Here is a 25,152-nt window from a genome sequence, read left to right on the forward strand (position 1 = left end):
CCTTGGGGAATTCAAATATGAGGATAAAAAATAGTTGCTGTTTTTTCTATTAGAAGATAACATACAAAAAAGAGCTGAGAAGTGGGAATGAAGATGAGATTCTGAGGGATGGTGTAGAAATCAGGAAATGCTAAAACAAAACAAGAAAGAGAATAAAGAATGGCTGACTTGGGCTTATCCTCAGAAGGGGGTCCTCAGAAGGGGTATGCAGAGTTCAATGGTAGAGATATGTTCCATGGTAAGAAGACCCCAGGTACTGAGGCTGAAGCATGGTGGCAAGGTCTGTAAAACCAAAATCAAAGCTGCAAGAGAAATAAAGGGGACTTGTCTAGCAGGCATAAAGATCTGAATTCTAATTCTATCTCTCACACTGTGACTGAAGGAATGTTCTTAACCTTTCTCAGGCTCAGGATTATGGAAGATAATACATATAGAGCACCTGGCAAATTTTAATGTGTTATATAAATGTAAATTACTGTTATTATTATTGACTTTCCTCCAACATTCTGAAGATTTCTTTGACTAACATCAACACACCTTTTATTTAAAATTAATAAATATCTTGGCTCTGCCTTTTACTCCCTGTATATGATCTTGAACAAGTTACTTAACTGAAGTTTAAATCTTTCCTCACTTTCCTTTTATCTAAAATAAAAGGGTTGGGTTATAGGAATTCTAAATTCCCTTTCTGTTCTTCATCTAGTGACTCGTGAATAATCATTGCTAAATCTAAATTGGACAGTAGATGGCACTGATGATTAACATCACCAACAAAAGTCTTCTCAATTATTTCCAGGTTTTTATATTTTTATAATACCTGAACAGTCTTACAAAAAAGGCTTATAGGGAGACACACTCATAGCACACTCTTATTACAACTATAGTCTCTTTTTTTTAGATCAGGGTTATTCTAGGGTCCATGAATTGGTCACTGTTGTTTTTAAAATATTTTGATAACTATTTCAATATAATTGGATTTCTTTATTTTTTGTGCATTTTATACATTTAAAAACATTATTCTGAGAAGAGTTCATCATTCTGACAAAGGAATCCAGAATACACACACACACACACACACACACACACACACACACACACACACACACACACATACACACACACTGTACACACACACAAGGTTAAGAACTTTTGCTCAGTTAAATCAAGCCAATCCTAGCTACCTTAAATCATGAATGTATCGAAAAGATCTGAGCTTACTTCCTAATTTTCCTAAATACCCTTGCAGAATTATGATCAGTTATTCTCCTCTATAACTGCTCCTGAAACAATAGAAAATGGAGTCGAAATCTTCCTGAGACAAAGAGTTAACAATGTGTTTTTCTTCCCTTTATAGACCTGTAGCATACTAAGATCCTGAATGTATATTCTATTTGCACTTTTAATTTATACATATTTATATAAATGATTTGTAAAGGGTTTTAGGGACATTTTCATATTTATTTTTACTCTTTGTTATAGCACATTGTAATAAATTTCACTTCCAGTAGGCTCTCAAAAATATTGTCTGGTCACATAGATCTTTCTGAAAATGTAATGAGTAAACTTTAATGAGATATTTTATGATATAACCTTCTTGCATATATTGCAAGCATACTTATGTAACTCTATAGATTTTGATGTTTTCGGGATCCCCAAGTCTTGCATGATGGTAATAGATAATGTTCTGAACTAGTAAGTAAGAAAACCTGGATTCAAGTGCTGCTTCATATATGTACTAGCTGAATAATCCTTAAATTATGTTGTTTTACACATAGGCAAATCACTTAACTCCTCTGAGCCTCAGTCTCATCATCTGCAAAGTGAGGGGATTGAAGTAAGATAGGATCTAAAAGTCTTTCCAACTCCAGATCTATTGATTGTGACAGGAGAAGGCATGCTTTAACATTTAATACATATCTGATGGTAAGACTTATATGAAGTGATGCAAAGTAAAAAAGTTAATCTAGGGAAGCAATACATATGACTCACATGAGTATAAATGAAAACAAACAATACAACAACAAAAGATCAAAACTCAATTCTATGTAATTTTAAAGACTAATACCCTGAAACAGAGATTTGAGCATGTATATCCCCTCCCTTCTTTGACGATATGGATAGGTAGCACTATACATACTCTAAGACTTGGATGATGTGTTCATTGATTTTATTGAACATTTTTTTTTGTTTTTATTATTTGTTGAAAAGGATGTCTCTTTGGGAGTGGAACTAAAGAGGGAGATGAATGAATTAAGGAGGGGAAATTAAGGTGATGGAAAAATATGGGATATCAACAAAAATTGTTTTTAATTTCATAAAATGTAAAATTTTATTTAAAAAATACTATTTTCTTAGCACAATATGGTATTATTACTAATTATAATACATTTTGCTGGTATAGAAATATGCTATTATTCTACATAAGAAAGAATAATGAACTATCAAGGAGAAGGTTAATGTGGCATAAAAGCAGTTACTTTTCTTACCAGCTAACCAAGTTCCATCTGTGATCTCTGATTACCCACTGGATAATTAGGCTGACTACTGCTAAGGGAAATGAGTTTATCTTCAAAGGTAACAATTTGATAATATTTAACATCCCTAAAAGCATATTTTTTTAAAAAGGTATATCCTCAAACCATAAATTTAGAGTTAGGTATATATGTAATTCAGTTCCTTCTCAAGGATGCCAATTTTCTTTTATGATTACAGCCCCCCAGCATTTGTAAGTTTAGTGCTATTAAAAAAAGAAAAATTAAGAACATATAAAACAAGTCTTCCCAAATGCATCTGATAATTTAGGAGTACTGTTTCTGTTCTATTTGAAATTTTTAGACAATATCAGATCAGATCAAATCCATCCAATCCACCAGAACACTCAAAAGCTCACAAATGACATCTGATCTGTTAAATTCTAAATACAAATTACAGTATATTATTTCTCCCATAATTCTTTCATAAATATAGATTATGTTTGAAAAGTTGGGTTTTATATTTAACATGTATTGGTCAACCTGCCATCTGGGGGAGGGGGTGGGGAGGAGAGGACAAATTGGAACAAAAGATTTTGCAATTGTCAATGCTGAAAAATTATCATGCATATATCTTGTAAATAAAAAGCTATAATATAATAGAAAAAAAAAGGTTGGGCTTTTTGTATGTGGGGTTAGGGGTGCTGGTGGTAGTGGTGAGTAATGATTAATAGACCAGATGCTATTTTTATGTCATTATTATGAATAGTTAAGCCCTAGGACTAACTTTTCAGATTACTACCCTATTTGCAAATTCAAATATTTACTGGATAATTGCTATTTGGATCACGCTGAATCAGGATGAAATAGCCTTATGGAATATTTTTACAATGACACTGCTTTCAGTCCAATGGATCAGGGCCTGGAATAATAACAAGTTAATAAAAAAAAAAAATTTTTTTTTGAATCCTCATGTGTTGCATATTCCTCCACTCCAATTTCCCAGGTCCCACTCACATTGATAGGTCAGATCCCCAGCTACTACTTTCTTGACATTTTAGGAGTATTCTTCAGGGACTGGGTTTCTAATACTTTTATAATATTGTCTAATACTCTTGCTCATAACCCCCTACTAATATATTTCCTATTATAAGCTAATCAATCAATTAACTTTTAGAAAGATATTTGCTAAAATGACATAGAAAAAATAGTGTTTAGAAACTTAATCCCCCTCAAAAGTCTTAAACACACTCCCCAATAAATATGGATAAAATGAACACAAATTAAACTTACAGTTCAAAAGTAGTGAAGAAAATGGAGCACATGTGAAAATTAACTTGCAACATCAGGTGACCAACATCCTTAATTGTGTAGCTGGTTTAATTCTTTTCTTGCAAGTGGTGACATTCCTTGAAACTTGCTTCCTCCCTTGGGTGGCTATTTTTCTGTATCTGCCTGCATTTGGGTTTGACCTGGATAATCCTAGATGCATTATTTGTTACATTTCTAGTTTCTATGATAATAGAGTTAATGACTAATTCTTTCTCAAAGGCCAAACTGAAATCTTCAATAGTAGACTGAATGACTATTGAAATGTCTCCTATTAATTTAACCTACTGCTCCCTTCCTGACCTAATTAAAGAGGAATTTGAATCTGATAAAGGTAGCATATTGTATAGACATTTATAAAACCTAATCATTTTTTTATTGATTAAAGTGAGTATATAGAATTTTTTGAAATACAGTTGATATATTAAAGACAATATGCTTAATGGTATGAGGCAAAAACAACTAATAAAACATACAAAGAATTAAAAATAGTCTTGTCTTGGAGAATTTTGCAATCCATTTAAGAAAAACAGATACTATTTCTATTAGGAAAAAAAATAAGAAAAAAGTATATATTAAGCTCTGTGTCAGAACTACATGTTTTACAACTATTATCTCATTTTATCCTCAACAACTCTGGGAGGTAGATGTTCTTATTCTCATTTTACAGCTAAGGAAACTGAGTTAGGTGGAAGTTTAGTGACTAATCTTACTGCTAATTGTCTGATGCTGGTTTTGAACTCAATTTTTCTTAACTGCCTTAAACAGAATTTAGATTGTTCCTATTTTTAAACCCAAGTCTATAGAATTATTTAAGGAAATGTAATTTTTGCTTAATTCCTTAAACAGCAAAAATACACACATGAAAATGACAAATTAAGTTAGTGTAAAAAAAAATCAACATTTAATAATGAGCTCACTATAATTCTTCCATTTAGAAATTTTATAGAAACATTTTACCCTTTGTTTTTCACATCTGAAAAATGAAACAAACCAGTGTAGGAGTCCATCCCCTCCCCCATAATCTTGTTATAAGAACTATATAACTTGATATATATATATATATATATATGAATTGTTATTCAATTTTCCTTCTCTATAATGAATTTTTTTTCTCCAGCTGAAAAGTGATAAAAGACCAAATTAGAGTGGGGAATGCATGACTGGACAGAAGAGGATAGCTGTGAAAGAGACTGTGGAGGCAAAAATGATAGGACTTAGCTTAGATACACTTAGATACAGAACATGAGGGAAAGAAGAACCTCTTTAACACTTGCTGCTTAACACTTACTGAACTGATTAAATAGGAGCATCTAAAGGAGCTCACCATCAATAGGTACTCGCTCTTCAACTTGAACTCTGCTTTGGCTTGTCGCCATAATAATGGCAAACATCTTTGGTAAATGTTTATCTCTGTTTTATCCTTTGACTAATATTTACAATTAAAAGGTTGTTGAACAAGATTATTTCTTGTATCCTTTAAAAAAATTGATGCATTGTTGTGCCTTGGATGTGCCTTGTTGAAAGAAAACCTTCAAGGGCAAATTTTGCTCTACTAAATCAAACACTGCTATAATCAACAAACAGTGAGTACTGTGATATCTTGCATTTTCTTTTTTCAAAACTTGTGTGATATCCAAGATGTGGTCTACTGTGGCATATCATTCACAAAACCATCCTTTTTCCTTATTAAATCATTTCTTTATTAAATCATCTCAACACATGTTGTTTTATAGCATTACAACTGTAAATTAATATTTATATTATTGCCATTTTTGTCATATTTGCACAGTCTAGTCATAAAGCTAAATATTTTTCCAGGTAACATTTTGTAATTGAACTTTTCTTTTGTTATCTGTGGACTTGATTTCAGCACCTCAAACATTTTCCTTTATCTTACATGTCCCCTCTCCCCATTCATGCATCCTCCAATTCTATAATTACATAACATATCGGAATAATTCACCTGTAGTAGGGTTGCAAGATTTAGCACCTGTGTTGAAGGCCTGCCATTTATTTTTCTTATTTTTAAATTTAAATTTTTATTTTTATCTGTACACTATAAAAAACCAATCTCTTAAAGTTGCATCTAAAAATTTTTCTAATGCCATTGATGTTTCTCTTCCTGTTTTTTTTTTCCATCTAGCTATTATTTGTTTCATTATCTATTCTTTCCTTGAAAGTTGTATTCCCATTTACTTAGATTTCTTCTATTGGGGGTGATTGCAAGTCAAATAATCTGGCCAGTCTGTTCCACCTATTCCCAATGTTTCTCTTTAATCTAATATCTCATCTCTTTAAAAGTGAGGTTCAGATTTTCAGGATTTATCATTTTGGGTTGCATTTTGAGCTCCTTTGTGTTTTGAAATATATTCTTTCATTTTCTTCAGAGATTTCTAGTAAGTGCAAATTAGTCTTGTATTATTTTATTTTCCATCCCTTTATATTTGAAATTAACTTCACTGGTTTATTACAGAATTTGCTATTTCTCATTGGAACTATTATGTTTTAGCCATTCTCTATCTTAAAGTGCATCACCCCCACTCTCAGAGGTAGACTATGGATTTTTGAAGTTGTGTTTTGTTTTTTGTATTCAGTTCTGAGCAGCTTCCTTTTGTTATATGCTGTACTATCACGTTTAATTTTTTTCAATATGTCATATTCTTTGGGGAAATCAATGGTTCATTGTACAGACTATCTTTGAGTTCCATGACTTTTACTTATTTAGAAATCATATGTTCTTTTAATTTAATTGCCTTTTGCTTTTCTTCTTTCATATTGTCCTTCATTTCTCATTTCAGTACAGATATTTGTATTCCATATTTGTTGGGGTTTTTTTTCGCTTTTTTGAAGAGACCTACCATTGAAGATTAAAGTTTTTCTATTTTACTATTTCTGCAATAGATTCCATACATCCTGCCACATTCCTTCTAACTTTTTTCTCAAGATTTTTATCTTTCTTTGGAACCATTCTGAACTTCTTGTGGTTCCATATTCTTTTGGCAAGACACAAAGTTCTATATTAGTTTAGCTAAGTGTTGGTTGAATATCCTTTGTCTGGAAATACTGATTTAGAGAAATTTGTAATCTTTTAAATTTAGATTTTTCTATCTAACTTTGGTATCCTCACTTTTTATTTATCTGCTTGTACTTTATCTTTTTAACTAAGTTTTCTGTAAAAATTCTGCCTTATCCTGTCATGGAAAACTTTTTCATTTTGTGCTTGTACTTTTATCTTTCTCCTTTTATCTGAGCTTCTTCTTAGCTAGCAGGAATTAGTGCAAAGAACCAAGTTGTTAGTTTGGAACATGAACAGGGCAGGCTCAGACAATAATATTTCATCCCAGGAAGTATTTCAGGCTGGCATAGAAGGCAGTACACATTAAGCAGGACATGAATCATACTAGAGCTCTCATGTAGGAGGAGGTAGTTAAGTTAGTTCATCATAGGATATGATGAAGGACAAAGAAGTAAAAACAAAATAAAAGTAAAAATCAGGAGGGCAAAGTTCAAAGCAGGCAGAAGCAATGCATCAAGCATCAAGACAGAGCTCTGAAGTTCACTGGGAAAAAGAAGCCTTCAGAGAAATTTAGTTCATCAGAAAACATTGTGGATAAGAGTTACCCCAGTAAAGACTGAGGTATGAATAAATTTCTAGCCTCAGACCCTAATTCTTATTTAATTATTTCCCTTTAAAGGGAACCTATCTATTATGCCTGTTATACCTATTTCTACATTTCTTTTTTTAAAATTTTACTTATAAAACTCCACTTTAAAAAAAAAAAGTGTGGTTTTTAATTGTACCCTCTGAGTATCAATTAACTTTGACAGAAAAGTGTCCTAACCTTTCTCTATTCTTTCTAGTCTTATATGAAAGTTAGTACAAAGTTCATTGAGATCTATCTTTGAATTTTTGATAAACAGTTATTCTCTTCTTCTCTTCAAAAAAATTTAATGACAGCTTGATTGTATCCTCCATAAAATTTATATTAATAGAAAAGAAATGAAGAAAAATACATGTATCTTCTTATTTGAATAATATAAACTTTCTTAAAATAAACTTTCTACAGTATAAAATTATTTTAAATGAAATATATTTTAGGAGGTATATATAAACTTATCAAAAATATTAAGCTTATTCTTTTAACAAAATTCTATTTTTAATTGATATTTTTATTTCTGAAGTAGATTTTCTCCTTTTTTAAAAAGAAGCATTAGATTTATTACAACCTCTTTCTGAAATAGTATTTTTATCAATTCAATTCAACAAACATTTATTAAGTGCCTACTATGTATTAGGCACTGGACTAAGTACAAAGGAACATCTCCACATTGTAAAAATAAGGTAAATCATATGTCTTGTTCATTCCATCTCTCTCTTAGAGGTTAACTCACCTTGCACTTTGGACACTTTTGGGCATTCCTCTGACCATGCTCAATTTCACTGGCCCAGTGACGCAATAGCTTGTCTCCTTTTTTGTATTCCTTGCAGTTAACACCTTCATGCCAGGGTGAGTGGCACTTAAAACACCAGACAAATTGGCAAATGGGGCATTGGATCTGTGAAAACAAAAGGAAAATAAGGGACAGTGACAATTAACTTAGTTGCCATATAGAATATTCACAAATGAAGGAAAGTGGTGGGAAGGGGCCAACAAATTTAACTCAAGAGAAACTGAAGAAAATAACTTTTACTTCAAACAAACTCCATAATAGTACATTAATATTATATGGCTCAAAGGGGAAACACTTCTTTTTGTTAGGGGGAAAGTGAAGATAGTTCTAAAATTTGTGCTGTACTCCACATAATTTTCCAATCTTAAATCTAAGCTAGAAAAGACATTTAGGCAGACCTTGAATCTCCCCAGTGCCTCATAATTTATCCATATTGAAAACCATCTGGAAGGGGAATAGACTAGAACTACAAGACAAGCCCATTTCTTAGAGCAGATTCTAAAATTGTTAAATAGGAGTACCTTCTACTTTAATATTTTTCTGAATAGATCCTTTAAACACTGCAATTATATTTCCTAAAGTGTGGGATGATTTATGAGCACTAAGCCAATGCCTGTCAGGCATCTGCCTTTTTAAATATAAGGAAAACACATGAGCACCATTTAAAAAAAAAAAAAATTGGTGCAGACCTCTGATTTCACAGGTATTAGAGAGATTGCAGTTGAGGAGAATCCTTGTATCAATGAAGATCAGCAGCTGTTTTTGCTCTGTGAGAGCTGCCTGAGGGGCCTGAGAAGTTAACTTTTTAGGGGTATAATACCAGAATATCAGAGGTAGGATTTAAACATGGTGCTTGTTAATTCTGATCACACTCTTAAACCATTATCTCCCACTGCAGGGCAATGTTCAACTAACTATCATACTATTTGCTTCAGAATAAAATTTAGTAAACTAGCTTCATTTTTAGCATGTATTCAACAGTACTTAAGGCAAAATAGAAAATGATCACATGAATAGATACTGCACCTAAAGCATGAATTTAAAGGATGCCATCACAGAGAAGTTAGAGAATATTAATTATATGAAATTTTTTTTTTCTTAAAATATTATTTAAGTTGGCTCCAGAGTGAAAGTTGTCCTTAACATTATGATATAGTGATTTCTCTGACTGCACTGGAGAGTGAAATGATCTCATTTTTAAAGAATGCTAATGTAGGAGTTTGTTTTGTTTTACTATGCATTTTTATTATATTTTCTTTTTCTGTGTGTTACTAAACTGGGAAAGGGAAGCAAGGAGACAAAATAAATGCTTGTTAATCAGAAGTAAATAATAAACATTTAAAATACATTAAATATAAAAAATAAATTATTAAGCCAAGATTTCAATGCTTTCCAACTTTTGTGAATAAACAACTTGAGATATACAGATGTGATGTGTCTGAGTAGTTTATATGCTTTTGCCCCATCTTTATTATTAATTACAAACCATATTTTCCAGCTTTTCTGCAATTCAGAGTATCCTGCCAATTTTTTTGGGGGGGAGTAGAATTTACTTATGCAATTGATGTTGGTGCAAAAGCTGCAATTACCTTCAAGTTAGTATTGTTATTTATGTTTATTTTGAAAGTGTCATAAGGATATACTGTGCAATGTGTGTAATGTTTAGGTTCATAGTGAAGCTAATTTTGCCTACTCTTTTATCATTCTTCTGAGAAAAGCCTAAGAACTTTCCCTTTAATTTGCAACTTCCTATTTTATGTTTCCATTCAAAACAAAGAAACAAACAAAAAAATCTAAAACATTTTGGAGAGGGTCTGAGGATGGGATTCCATTGGTGTAATGACTACTGAGGAGAAACTCCCTCTCTCAGAAGGCAGATTAACAACTTCACTAAAACTGAAAAGTTTTAGAGAGTTTCAAGGGGAGAATTGCAAGCAACCTGGCAGAGTGGATTGCAAATAAGCTTTGAAGTCAGTTATCACAGACAACTAAGATCAACTGTAACAATAATGTAAAGATATTATTTAACATGTATAACATATATTGGATATTGCTTGCCATCTAGGGGAGGTAGTGGGGGGAAAGAGGGGAAAATTTGGATCACAAAGCTATGCAAGGGTCAATGGTGAAAGAATTATCATGCATATGTTTTGAAAATAACAAACTTTTAAAAAAATAATGTCAATATATAATTGGTTCCAATCTTTTAGTAAATCACTTTTGGGTTATTAGGAAAAAGTTATATCAATAGCTGTAATGGTTATATTCATGTAATACAATTTAATTTTTAGCCCACTGAATTACTACAATTATGAAAGGAGAAAGATCCTCATGGAACTGAAGACCACTTTGTAATTTTTGTCACTGACAAAAAAAAAAAAAAAGTGTAATTTCACACTGACAAAGCTTTAAAAATTATTGCTCAATATGAAACATTTAAATAAAAATTACTTTTTTGTATTTAGGGATACTGATTTTTGGATAGAAGATACAATTTATCACTTGACTTGTACTTGGAGTTTTTTAAAGTTGATAGAACTGGCTAGGACTTGCACTCACTTAGCAGTAATTTTGAGAATCGACAGGCACCTCCATACCAAGTTCATGCAATAGAAGGAGATTTGTGTTAAGGATATTTTGGACTACTTTCATAAAAAATAAATTCAGTGATCTTATTTCAATAACAGTATAAAAGATAGTTGTGTTGCTTTTCCTTTATAACAAGTAGTTCTTTAAAAATGCTCCATATAAAACTTAATTCTGAAAAACCTTTAGGGTCTAAAATAGGAGGAACTTTTAACATAGCCTGTTGCCCAATTTTTAAATCATTTTCCTCTACTATTCTATTTTTCTGTTACTATAAGCTTTGAAAAATAAATCTGCCCTCCATACCTTTTTCCAGAAACATGGCTGGCAGATCCTGAGAACAAATATAAACAGACTTTGATTGATCTAATAATACCAGTGTGTGCAAACAAAACATACTAAGAATGACTAAGATGAATGACTGAGATGACATCATAATCAGATAGTACAAACTAACAGTTAATGAGTGGGCTACAAAGCAATACTGTAATCAATACAAGAGATATGAATGTAGGTTATAAACCCAGTAGGATTCTAATTGACCTCTATTACAGGGTCTAGGAAGCAATATTAAGGAATAGAATTTAAGTTGTGACTGCTTCCTGCTAAGATTTTTTTTTTCCAGAAACCTAACCAAAATGAATGTGTCTTTATAGGATGCCATTCACCGTAAACAAATTATATTGTAGTTTTTGCAGAGAGCCTGGTTTACTAATTTAATTGAGAAATTCTGACAAAACATGTGAAACCACAAAATGTTAGCTTTGAAAATCAGAGGACAGAACTAGGAATGATGAACAGAGATTGAGGCAAATGGAGCCTGAATAAAGAAAAAAAATTCTATCTGAGAGCTAGCACAAAGTGTAATTGGCTAGTTCACAATATAGTGAGCTTTCTTTTACTAGAAGTCTTTGAATGAAGGCTGGATGACCACTTGTCAGAAGTAGTGTAAAGAAGATTTAAATGCAGATTTAAAGTGGAATACTGATCTACTGAAATCTTTTCCATATATATATAATTAAAAACACCTAAGGGAAAATTTTGTACTTAAACACCCTATTGAATATGAAGTGGGACAGTAAGAAGAAGGAGGTTTATTACCATATTTCCAAAGAGGAATTGACTTTTGAATACAAAAAAACTAATTAAAAAAAAAATATATATATATATACCATGTATTTGTTAATATTGTTAACTATTAGTCTTTGATGATTATGATGATGAGAATTAGTATGCAAATCTGAAAATAAAGAAAATTCATAAAACTGATTTCATTTGTATGGAATCTATTCCTCAGGAAGACCCAAAATGACTTACTATAAAAATCAAAATTGTATCAAAGATATATAAACAACCAATGAAATACACACTTAACTCAAAAGTTTCTCCATTAAAGACCTACTCTGATATCTCATCATATCACAAACATGATCCAAGGTTCTCAAAGGCAATGAAAGCAAAGAAAAAGTCTTAGTTTATTTTCCAAACTAGCAAGATTGAGTATGAGCCAGGGAATTCAATAAATACCAACTATATGAGCATAAGGTAAATTGAAACGCACACATCATGAGGTTGGCTACAAAGTGATGAAATTTTTGGTTATGACAAATCTCAAAAAAAGAAAAAATCTACTACATTGAAGAGGGGTTGCAATGTGTGTTGCTGAAAAGCACACTGATGAAATTACAGATGCTTGAATGAAGCTTCTCAAAAGCTAACATATTTGATGTTCAAATGAGATATTTATTTTATTGGAACTTTCATGAAAATAATCAATACATGAAAAAACTAAAGGCCTAAGATTCTGGACTTGGAGTCAGAAGACCTGGATTCAAATTCTGCCTTAAACATTTACTAGCTAAACGAATATAGGCAAGGTTTGACCATATCACTTCTCCTAGTCAATAAACTCCGGAAGTTCCTTCCCTATTGTCTCTCCAGGATCAATTTAAGATACAATGTGGCTTTTAAAGCCTTTCATAACCTCATCTTTTTCTACCCTTCCATTCCTTTTACATTTTATTCTCCTCTATATTAACTGTAATGCAGTGCTACTGTTCTCCTTGCTATTCTTTGCACCTTTTTTTCTGAGTCCAAATGTTTTTATTGGCTTTTCCCCATGTCTGGAATTCTCCATCTCTATTTCCAAACTTCTTTGGTTTCCTACAAATCTTGCCTAAAGTTCCAGAATCTGCTAGAAGCCTTTCCTAGTTCTCCTTGATCTTAATGCTTCTTAAACTGTAAGTTGTAACCCCAAATGGAGTTGCATAAGTGAATGGAGGTCCATGAAATTGTGATTTATCCTCACTAAATGTCTAACGTGTGCCTCTATTTTATAAAACTATCTACCCAGAGTAATTTGTATGGTAAAAAGGAGTTAAGAGTGGAAAAAGTTGAAGAAACCCTGCCTTGTAAGATTACTCCGAGTCTATTGTGTATTTGCCTGGTTTGCACAAAATAGTTATTCATATGCTGTCTCCCCTATTAGAATGGAGGATCCCTTGAGAACAGAGAGTGTGTTTTGTTTGTTTGTTGTTGTTGTTGTTGTTTGTTTTGGGGCAATTTTATTGTAGTTACTACCACACAATAAGAGTTTAATAAATGTCTCCCTAGGTCTCAGCTTTCACATATGTAAAAATGAGAATTAGATGTTTTCTGAGGTCCCAGAACTCATATGAATATGTAGTCAAGGAGAAAAAAAATATGTAAAACATGCCATTCTATATTGGCATTTAAATATACAATTTAAGATGACCAATTTCTCTGAACACTAGCTGCTCTACCCTCTTCTTTCTAAAAATCTTTAGATTTGTAAACAAAATTGTTTACAAAATAATCCACAGTAATAGGATAGAGTGGTGAAGGGTTGTGACCTAAAAGCAGAGTGATAGGATCCAGAACAGAACTTTGATATACCAATCTCTTTGAGATTACTTGAAGCCTCTCCTATAAGGGTAATTAATAGTCTACAAATGAGATGGCTCACAGAGGCCAAGGAATAAAATTATGAGATTTACAAGGTGAATGATTTGTTACATTACCAGCACATTTTTAAGCAAAGAGATTCTTTAATAGCATTTTGAATGTCCATGGACACTCAGCTTACAGTTGCTTCTTTCTGTTTGGCCTTTCTGATTTACCTGAACTTTCAAGAATTCAGTTTCAGTAGAAGGAATGGGTCCACACCTTATAAAGCATGAGAGAAATTGAATAGGCACAGTGAATAGGACACTAGATTCAGAGTCAGAAAAAATCTGTTTTCAAATCCTGGATCAAGCTAGCTGTGTGATCTTGGCCAAGTCTTAACTACTCTATGCCATGTTTCCTTCATTAATAAATTGAAGAAATGTTTTTTCCAACTCTAAATCTATGATCGAATGAAAATGGCAAGTGGGAATTCTGATCTGTTCCCATATACTGATGTCTGATGATATAATAGTCTGATGCTCCTCAATTATACATGTTTCACCCCAAAACCAGTTAGAAATTTATATTTGCCAGCTGAAACCTAATGAGCATAAGTTTAGAATCTTTAAAGAAACAACAACAACATGGGATTATTTTTTAAGATGAGACAAAAGGCCAATATTTTAAGAAGAATTTTAATATCTGGCTATTTGTTCCATATCTAACTGGAATATTTTTAATAAATAAAAAAAAAACAAGTAAGAAATCTTCACAAAATACTTGTAGCTAAGACAAGGAGAAGCCAGCCAAGATTTATGTTAGTAAAATAAGTCATTAGTGAATGTAGATGAATGTATCCCTAACAAGATTTAATATGCAACATCAAAATACAAACTGTAAAACACAAAGCTTAACAGACATAACACAATGTTTATTTCAGCTGACATCTTTGAAACAAGATAAATTATTTCATCTCTCTCTCTTTTATAAATCTGTTAGCAAGAGTCATTTAAACATCTACATTTGTTTTCTGTCAGTTCCCTGATGTTGGGGGATACATTAATCTTTAAAGGAATCAAAGTGTTTCAAAAACTAAATTGACCTTGGAGGGTTGATACATATGCTGATTTGTGATTTGTAAACACTATCAATTTAAAGTGATTATATTAGAGAAAAGTGAGAGAGTAAAAAGGCATAGAGTAACTTATGGGGAAAATTATATGTATGTACACATTGTATATGTGTATCTTTTTTTGAAAAATCAGATTTGAGATTTCTTTGGTTTAGGGAGTGCCAAGTAAGAAACTTCCTATTACCAATGCAACCAGATCATTGCAGATTCTCTACAATTTATAGTCCCAGAAAGCAGCTGTCTAAAGCATTGATTTGTTGAGGGGTGGATGTGGGGGGTCCACAAAGTCTCTATGTGCTAGAGCTAGAATTTGAATTTAGGTCTTCCTTACTTTTAATCCAGTTCTATCTAGCATACCATATAGCTTCCCATATCAATATCAACACCAATAGCTAGTATATATATTGGGGTTTTTTTTGTTTGTTTCTGAGAGACAATTGGGGTTAAATGACTTGCCCAGGATCACACTGCTAGGAAGCATTGTGTCTGAGGCCACATTTGAAATCAGGTCCACTGGACTCCAGGGCCAGTGCTCTATTTATGACAAATGGGTAGTATATATTTATCAAACCTTTTGTCAGAAAGAAATCTAAGCCCAATAAAAAAAAAAGAAAAAAAAAAAAGTGTGCCAGTTAAAACAGCTAAATCCATTGATCTGGGATCTGAAAATGTATAAGTAATTTTTAAACAGTCTAGTTATTGTTCCCTATGCATTATTATATCTCTTGCCTTTGTGCTTTAATTCAGGCTATCAGCCAATGCTTAGAATGCTGTCATGTTTCACTTTTACCTCTTGGAATACCCAGATTCCTTCAAAGTACAGCTCTAATGTCACCTTTTTCAAAAGTTCTTTCCTGTTTTTATCCAATTGTTAATGTCTCTGTCCAATTCCCTATGTATTTATTTTGTATATATCTATCTATGAATATGTTGTATCTCTCTAGTACAGGGTTCTTAACTTGGGGCCCACATGACCTTTTAAAAAACCTTGATCACTATTACAATGTAATTGGCTTAATTTGGAATAATAGGTACTCTATTTTGTGCTTGTAAAAACAATACTCTCAGAAGTAACCCATAAGTTTCTCTAAACTAGCAAATGGATCTATGATACAGAAGAAAACAAGTATACAAATCAAACATTTAATGATAATAAATCATAATTTTGCAATTCCCTTATTAACTGTGAGACCCCATAAAGGGTCACAAACCACATTTTAAGAATCTAGGTTCTAGTACAATGCAAAAGGGATGTCTCATCTTTGCATCTGTATCCCTAGAACCCAACAGAGTGCTTGGACCACCACTGGTACTTATTAAATGCCAAAAAAGGTATATTTATTGACATTTCATTTTTTCAGTTTGAGATGGGACAAAGAACAATTTTGTGCCTTTTCAGGCTTTTTTTTTTTTTTTTTTTGATATGTTGGGGAAAAGAAGTTGAAGATGAATTTAATAAAATTGAATTATTTATGGCACTGATTATACTTCTAAATTATACTAGAGAAAGGCGTAAGTGGAACTTATTTTGTACCACTTAACACTATCTAATTATTAAATATCCTGAGCCAAATCAAATACAAAAAAGGGATTTCTTTGGACCAAAAGAGAGACATACAACTACCCCTAAGATTTTACATAAATATATTTCATTCTTTTTTATAGTAACCTCTTCTCTGTTTACTTCCCCTCTCAAAAGAGAATAATTAGTGAGAGCTGAGAAAAAGAGTTTATGAATTTTATAAAGAAAGAATAAGTAGCAGACTGCTAGCATGGCTTTTATTAGAAAGATGAAACTGTTTTTGGTACCAGAGGCAGCATAGTCAAAATCACAGGGAAACCAAGAAATCCTACACTTGAGGTAATAACCTTGGATTTGACGAAAGGCAAGCTTCTCTCAGGAAAAACTTCCCAGTCTGGAAGTTCCTTCCCTTGAAAGACTATGGGTTATTGACTTTCAGAATACAATGAGAAGTCTGTCTACTTATTAGAAGTTTCTTCCTGATGTTGGAAGAATGAAGCCTATATCTCTAAGAGTTTTGTTTTATTGTTATTTGATGTACTTTGGAATTGTGTACTATTTACTCTTTTTATATTTTGTTGCTATATCTTATTTCACATTTTTTAAACAATTAAAAAACCAAAATTCCCCAAAACAATACCAGATAATAAAAATATTGATATAATTATAATAATAAATATTATTTTAAAACAGCAAAATATTGGAAGTCAAGATTTTGATATTTTGACATAATTTTAACACAGAACTCAAGTTCTTACTGAATTGGCACTATCAATCTCAACAAATATTCAAAACATAACTATTTTACAACTAAGCTATTATATTAATGGCTTCAAAAGAATAACAGAACTAAATGATAAACTACCCTATGCAACTACACTAACTGGGTTTGTGAATACATGATCATATGTGAAACAGTATCAGAGTAGGCAGTAAGTTCCATAAGAAACAATAAGATAAATGAAAGATACATTCCTAGATGGCCAAAATTTAGACACTAAAAGCTTTAAATAAGTTTTTATAGGAATTAGAAACAACATAACTTTCATAATAATGTTTTGCTTCCTCAAGCCCAGAAACATAGTTTTTAAAATAATGAGTTGGGTGGAACACAGATGGATAACAATTCTCTCACATGCCAGGTCCCTTGAATCCAGATAACAAGCCCCTATCCTTATCATACCTTCGGTTTCATGCCTTTCAGAATCCTAGTATCCTTAGTTTCAGTGTTCACCCCTACAATTCTACAATTCACATGCTGCAAAAGTCTCATCCTAAGAAGGACTCAGTGTGCTAGCCAAACCCTAGAAGGAGAAGGCTATGACTCCGATATTCACTTTATCTACATATCCAACATTCTGGCACCATACCATCTACTTCTTGGAATTCCTTAAAAGGGATGATGGCCATAATGGTAAGTGACACATTGGAACCATTTTTTGAACTTTAAAACCTCTGGGTATGATACTTGCCAGTCTCCACTTGAAATAAGAAGAATTCTCTAAGGATAGTCAACTGAAACAGCTACCTATCCAGATTGTACTTTGGATGATCAGTCAAATTATGAGACATAACATAGTTTTCTGATGCTATAGTGGGAATTAGTAGTAATAGTATGATTAAGGAGTGCTATTACGTAAGGTATATCCTCAATACCTCATTTTTTATAAATAAGTTAGAAAAAACAAAACATGTTGGATTGATTGATAGAAATACTGTAACAAGATTTAAAATGCTTTCAGAAGATACAAGAGATGCAGGGTAGATTGCCATTAGCAGCAAGTTAAATATTATTTCCATTGCCTTATAATACAAATTAATATTGCTGAAATCCCATGCTCTCAGCTGTAATTTACTACTAATTAATAGTGATATTGGGGGGCAACTAGGTGGCTCAGTGGATAGAGCACCAGCCTTGAATTCAGGAGGACCCAAGTTCAAATCTGGTCTCAGACTTAACACTTCCTAGCTGTGTGACCCTGGGCAAGTCATTTAACCCCAGCCTCAGGGGGGAAAAAAATTAGTGATATTGGGCTAAGACTCTTACTACTAGGGAAGCTGAAGCAGGTAAAACCATTTGGATTTCTGATAAGCAATAGCTATGCCCTACTAAATCTGACACCAGCATAATGAGAGCCTGCAAGTTGACAGGGTAGAACATCAAGCTGCCTAAAAAGGGGTCAGAAAATAAAGGGGGTCAAAGCTCCTACGATGTTCAGTATTGGGACTAGATTCATTTGGCTGCTGTACTTACCGGGTAAGAAGTGGAGAGCTAGTCTCAAAAATATAATAATAATGTTGGACTCTAAAGAACTTGGAAATATATTGTATCAGTAATGAAACTGTATTAATAGCTTAGAACTTCCCAAGTCTATCCATTTATAAGGAATGAAGGTAAGTTTATTATGCCCTTTTGCTATATCTGTGACTTTGAATTCATTAAATAGATTAAGTCTGTCCCCATACTAATTTTTCTCTTCCTATCAATGGCAAACAATAGAGTATCTGTATAGGGGATAGAAATGGAAATAAAGAGTGTAATAAGAGTAGCTTTCTGGAGGTCCTCCAGACGGACCTTGGTCTCAGCAGGATAGTTACCCTGAGAATGGCCAGGAACAGAGGCCAAAGTCTTTATTGTCTCCTTCACAGTCTGTGTCTATCATAGTCTGACTCAAACAGTCTCAGTCTGAGTCTGACTTTGTCCCTGGTTTTCTCAGCCTTAAATACCCTATTACTATTACATCATTACAGCATACTGAGTATAAGCCAATTTAGAGTGATTATATCATGATATCATGCTAGATATATGAGAACTAGAAAATCATTATCTCATCAATCACACTGAGTTAACACCTTCTCCAAAGTTCCAGCCCTCTACATCAAGTATGGTGTTTTGTGCCCAATTTTGGCACTTATTAAACAATCTTATAGAATTATTTTGTTTGGAAAATATTGTTATTGCTATGTACCCATTTTACATATTTAGCTGTACAAAGAATGGATTATACATTTGGAAACTATACTAAGTTCTTTGGTTGGAAAAAATATTCTGGGGAATTGATTATATTAATAATAGCAAAAGCCTTAATAGTAAGACTCCTATTTCTTTAGGGATAGCTGAACTCATCAACAAATTTTCTTATATTGTATTCTTCAAAGAATGAAATGGCTACTTCAAGCAGTTTCTCATAAACTTTATCTCTCTCATATTCTGGCAATTTCAATTTGATGAAGGATGCACTATTCTTGCTTGTTGTACTGCATTTTTCAAATTTTTGCATAAATATTGAAATAGACAAATTTTTAAAATTTAAAGTGGTATTTAGTTCCTTCCAATCTGAAAGCATATTTACCTTCTTTTACGGAGAAGAAAAATTTCTAGACCCAAATAAAGCAAGTTTGGCTTTATTTAAATCTCATTTTCATTCATCTACCCCACAGAACATTTATTGGGTTCTAAAAGGAGTGGGGAGGAAGGTTATCAGTCAATTAACACATAGACCAAAAGGCTTTAACTCTATTAAAAAAAGAAGTTCAATAAAATTCAATAGAATTTTTGCTTCTAGAAATGTGAATGGAATCTAGGTACCTTTTGCCCTTTCAATATTTCCCTTTTAATAAATAATTAAACTAGGAAATTATTCCCACCATAAGATGACTTGAGTAGTCCCAGTTGAAGTGATTATTTGCAAAATTCTATTATTATAATTGTTAATAACAATCTCTCTCCTTATGATCTCTTTATGTAAAAACAAAAATTTCAAGTTTTTTTCTTTAATAAGAATCATCTATCAAATAGTTGGAAAAGTATATGTCATAAATTGACTGGATCTGAATTTTTACTCTTCATTGTAGGTTCTAAAATTTAGGAAGTCATTTAAATGCTGCAAACTGCAGAATTCAAGTATTTATCATGGAAATTAATCATAATAAAATAAATATGAATAAAGTTATAGAATAAAAGATTTCTAAGTCAGAGTTGAAGAAAAACTATTCTTGTAATATTAATTCAGTTGTTTGCTTTAAATCACCACCATAGCTTTATTCTTATCTAGATTATATATATAGAGAGAGATAATTTTTTTTAAAAAACCACAATTACTGGGGATTACTGAGGAATAAATTAATAAAATCATCCAACAGATGTCATAATTAAGCAATAATAACTATTATAACTAGACTAACTAGATAAGCACTAAAACTGTCTAAATAATTTTATTTATTATAGGTCCCATTTTCAAAGGCAGATGAGATCTTAATGACCCTTACAAATTCACTATACATATACATATACATATATATATATGTGTATATATATATATATATATATATATATATATATATATATATATATATATATATATACACCATCTCAATCTTGAAACACTGGAGAAAACTATCTGCCAAATTACAATTCCATTTAAACCACTTGACTATTATAACTCCTCCAAAGACATAGGATGTTCTAAAAATTACCTTAAAATACAAAGAAACCTTCATTTTGCCATTTTACTTAAACATCATAAAGTTTATAAAAGCCTTCTACTACTCTGGCCATAGTCAAAATAACTAAGTCACAGGTAGACCAGTGCAAATAGTCTAGCATATGTAGGTTCAAGAAACCTTACAACATTGTAAATTGTTATTTCTTTAAATAGTAAACTTTAATTTTGTATATATGATATATTCTTGATCTTAAGGTAAAATGGATAGTGTCTGAAACCTGTGTATATAAAATATAACCATGATTATATCCATGAACACATGCAATTATTGTAGGACCTGAACATTTATGCAGGGATATAGTACTATAGAAACCATATTCTAAAACATAGCTTACATTAGGCTCCAGTAAGAGAAGAAAGCCCACTTAATGCCCACCACATGCTGTCCTACTTTGGCTGCTCCTATCATGTGACATTTAATCCATAGCTCTGGTGAGCATGCTCACTTTGTATTTGTTTTCCAATTTGGTAGGGGTTGGACCATGTCCTCTCTTCTTGTAGGTTGTAAAGTGCTTGCATTGAGGGCATGGCTTGGTGCTGGAATCAATACGGCTGAGTTCCAAGAAGTACTTGTATTTGATGACATCATCATGTGGCAGGTTATAGAGAACAGTTGTTTCCTCTAGGTATTCATTGCATTCTGTGATAGGGCATTTGATTTCTGCTTGGCCAAGTTGAACCTATGTAAAAGACATTTAAAAAACAAAGTTTACACGCTGTTTTCTTAAAAACAAAGCTAAAGCAGTGGCTAAAATAAAAGATAGCTATTTCATCTATCAAGACTCACAGAGTATATGTAAAGTCCCCGAGTGTCATAATAAATAATAGACATTTGGTATTTTCAGAATATCTTGGAAGATTTTCTGTTAAAATTTAAGCCATGTTCAGCATCACATCTTTCAACTCACAAACATCTCAACTAAACCAAAGCCTTACACAAGAGAAACAAATCATCATTATGACTTCCTAAAAGTCACTATATTCAAACTTGACACCCACAATAATTCTTAAAGGAAGGTAGAGAGAATATGCTTCAGAGCTTTGCAAATATGAACCTAGTTTTACATTGTAACATTAAACTGAAAATTCCAGTTTAAAGCTCCAAAAGATAAAAATGGAGCATTTTTACAAAAGTACAGAAGTAAGACCTACGACAACTTGAAGAGAATACTTCTTACTATTTTTACTTTAAGGCAACGAGATAGTGTTGGACTTCTGAGTTTGCTACAGTGAGATAATTTTGATTTCTGGCAATAATATTAATAAAATGAATATTAATGAAGATTTTAAAAGGGAGAAGTGATCACAAAATATTTTAAATGAGAAAATTGTTTTCTGCAATATTTAGGGATTATTTTTTTGATAAGTCAAGTTGTATATATTATAGAAGAGGTCTAAAGCAAAAGGAATGGAATAAAAGGGATGATTCTCAAATCTTGCCTAAAGCAAACAAATGCCCAGTTTTAAGGGCTTGGGCTCAATTGGTGAGATTCTGCACAAGGAAATATGTGCCTGGGATACCTAGAGAAGCATGGGAAGAGAGAGATACATAGTTTCCTGACATCCTATGTTAGACTTCAGAGAACATTTTCCCACAAGAATATTATTGTAAATTATGCTTTGGTTTGATAGCAATTAATAGCATACTAATATAATTCAACACTTCTAGGCACATTTAGAATTAGGAAAAGCTTTTGTAGGCTATCTCCAAAGCTTCCAAATGAACTTTTAGAACACAATCTGTTATGAAATAAATATCATCTGTGTTCAATCTTATGATGACAAAGGTTCATCAGAAAGATTATTACTTAGATCTTTTTATAACAATTAAAATATATATAATACATTTTAATTCCAGATAGTAGTCTGAAAATAAGGAAGATGAGCAAACTCTAGGGCAAAATGTGTGAGAAATATGCAAAGTTTCTTTTTCACAAGATTTTACAAGTTTCAAGGTAAGGTAGAATAACAAGCACTAGTGACCATTCAACTTTCAGAAGAGGGAAGTAATCTAATTGCAAAGTCCTGATAAAGGGGGCTAAATTGGAAACTGGTTTAAATTGGACAGGGTCAATAAGCAGGAATTAGCTTTTCTTCATTATGATAGGCTCATTGCATTTTATCTGACACACCCCAAGGATGGAGATCATCACCATTTTTGAATATGGGATTTATAACAAGGCAACATGTCTAGGAGCAACATGTAAAAGGGTAGGTGAGCAACTAAAAACCAGAAGGGCTCTGGCCAACCAGAATTCTGAAGGGAAGAGTTCTCCTTTCTATAATAGTGTGTGAACTGACATGAAGTTTTTACATCTGCTTTTGCAGGGGTGTATGAAAACTTTAAAACGATTCATTCATCTTGAGGTTGTTCATTTACTATACCCTTTTTAAAGTTCAGAATTTTATTTATAATAAATTCAAATAGAAAGCAAAGGAAATCTGTAGGCACCAACCATTTACCTCTTCTATGTTATTGACAAGTGAGTGTATAATTTAAAAATTCAAATACTGATAAATACTAACCTTTCAACACCAAAGCATGACTCTACATTCTCAATATAAACCTTCGAATACTTATTATCATGAAAATGAAGTAAAAAAAATTGAAGTACATATAAAATTTGAGATTAGAATAAAAAAATACCAGTGAAGACAAAAATTATATGACTATGATAACTAATTTTTTGTGAGAAAATACATAGATAATGAACTCAACCTATTTTCAATTATATTAATATTTCTATGTCAATTTTAGGCTTTTCTCATCATTTATTTTTGGACAACTTTAAATACTTATGTAAGACCTATTTACAATAAATGCATTTGTTAAATAAACAGTATCTAAAATCAAATAATGAGATTTTTTATATAGCCATTATATGCAAAATAAAATCATTTAATTTTCAAATGAATTTTAAAACTCTGACAGAAAAAGTACAGATTTTAAAACCTCCTTGAACTTCGAGGAAATATTTATTTTGCACTTAATACAATACATTTTTACTTAGGAATACAGGTTTCTTGATATAATGTTTAGATAAATGGCATAAATTTAGCATGTAGAATATTAGAATGAAAGCTTTCTGATCAGAATTAGTTAACTATAGCTTCAAAATCACATGAATCTTAGCCATGTTGTCATGAAGATTTCTTGCTCTTCATATTTCTTCAGTTCAAACTAATACCTCAATTCAATCTTTAGTAATTTTTTAAAGAAAATTTCTTATGCCTAAGCAATTCTGTGACAGATATTTTGACACTTTAAAAAATTCTTAATGTCCTTGGTAATTATTTTATGTCATGTCAATGAAATGATTCTTTTTATCACTACTGCCAAATGAAATCAAGGACTTAAGAAAGATCTATTTGAGGATTGAGCAGTTCATTAAAAAGACATTGATTAAGAATGGAATTTTGATTTCCAGATCACAGGTTATATACTCTACAAGAATCATGACAGGGAATGAGAACACCTAACAAACACTGGTAAAAATACGTTTACCTGAAGTCTTGAAAATCAAATAAAAATAGTTTTAAATTGAAAAACAGGAGGGAAAACTGCTTATATTTACCAAGCTACATATCTTTTACACACTTTATATTCCAGTCAAACTTACCTACAGACCTATCCTCACACATGACATTCCAGCTTTCTTCTAAGTGAATGATATCTACTTCCTCCTTATCTATATCTTAGAAATTATAAATTCCTTTAACATTCATTGCAAGTACTACCTCTTAAATAAGGTTTTTCTTGATCACCTTCTCCATGAAATTATTTTGTATTTAATTATGTGAGCATGCTTCTTTATTTCCCCATAGAGCATAGATTTCTTTAAAATTGACGCTTTTTTATATCCCAAAAAGATATTAAAGAAGGGAAAGGGACCCATATGTACAAAATGTTTGTGGCAGCCCTTTTCACAGTGGCTAGAAATTGGAAATGGAAGGGAAGGGATGCCTACCAATTGGAGAATGGCTGAATAAATTGTGGTATATGAATGTTATGGAACATTCTATAAGAAAAGAGCAGAACCAGGAGATCATTATACACTTCAACAATAACACTACATGATGATCAATTCTGATGGACTTGGCTCTCTTCAATGATGAGAGGATCCAAATCAGTTCCAATTGATCTATAATGAACAGAATCAGCTAAACCCAGAGAAAGAATACTGGGAAATGAGTACAGACCATAACATATTTCCACTCTGTTATTGTTTGCTTGCATTTTTATTT

The 25,152-nt window shown here is 31.9% G+C and overlaps 1 protein-coding gene across 1 annotated transcript in view; it reads right to left on the minus strand.

Annotated features, from left to right (window-relative positions):
- The window catches only part of RNF217 (ring finger protein 217), a 139,525-nt gene that overhangs the window by 27,061 nt on the left and 87,312 nt on the right, over positions 1 to 25,152 (minus strand). The window contains exons 2-3 of the mRNA XM_074309949.1: positions 21,354 to 21,587; positions 8,196 to 8,360 (exon numbers count right to left, since the gene is read on the minus strand). Of these exons, the coding sequence (XP_074166050.1) occupies positions 8,196 to 8,360; positions 21,354 to 21,587 (399 nt within the window). The remainder of the gene's footprint in view (positions 1 to 8,195; positions 8,361 to 21,353; positions 21,588 to 25,152) is intronic.

Source organism: Sminthopsis crassicaudata, chromosome 4, assembly GCF_048593235.1.
Source record: "Sminthopsis crassicaudata isolate SCR6 chromosome 4, ASM4859323v1, whole genome shotgun sequence".
Taxonomy (NCBI): domain Eukaryota; kingdom Metazoa; phylum Chordata; class Mammalia; order Dasyuromorphia; family Dasyuridae; genus Sminthopsis; species Sminthopsis crassicaudata.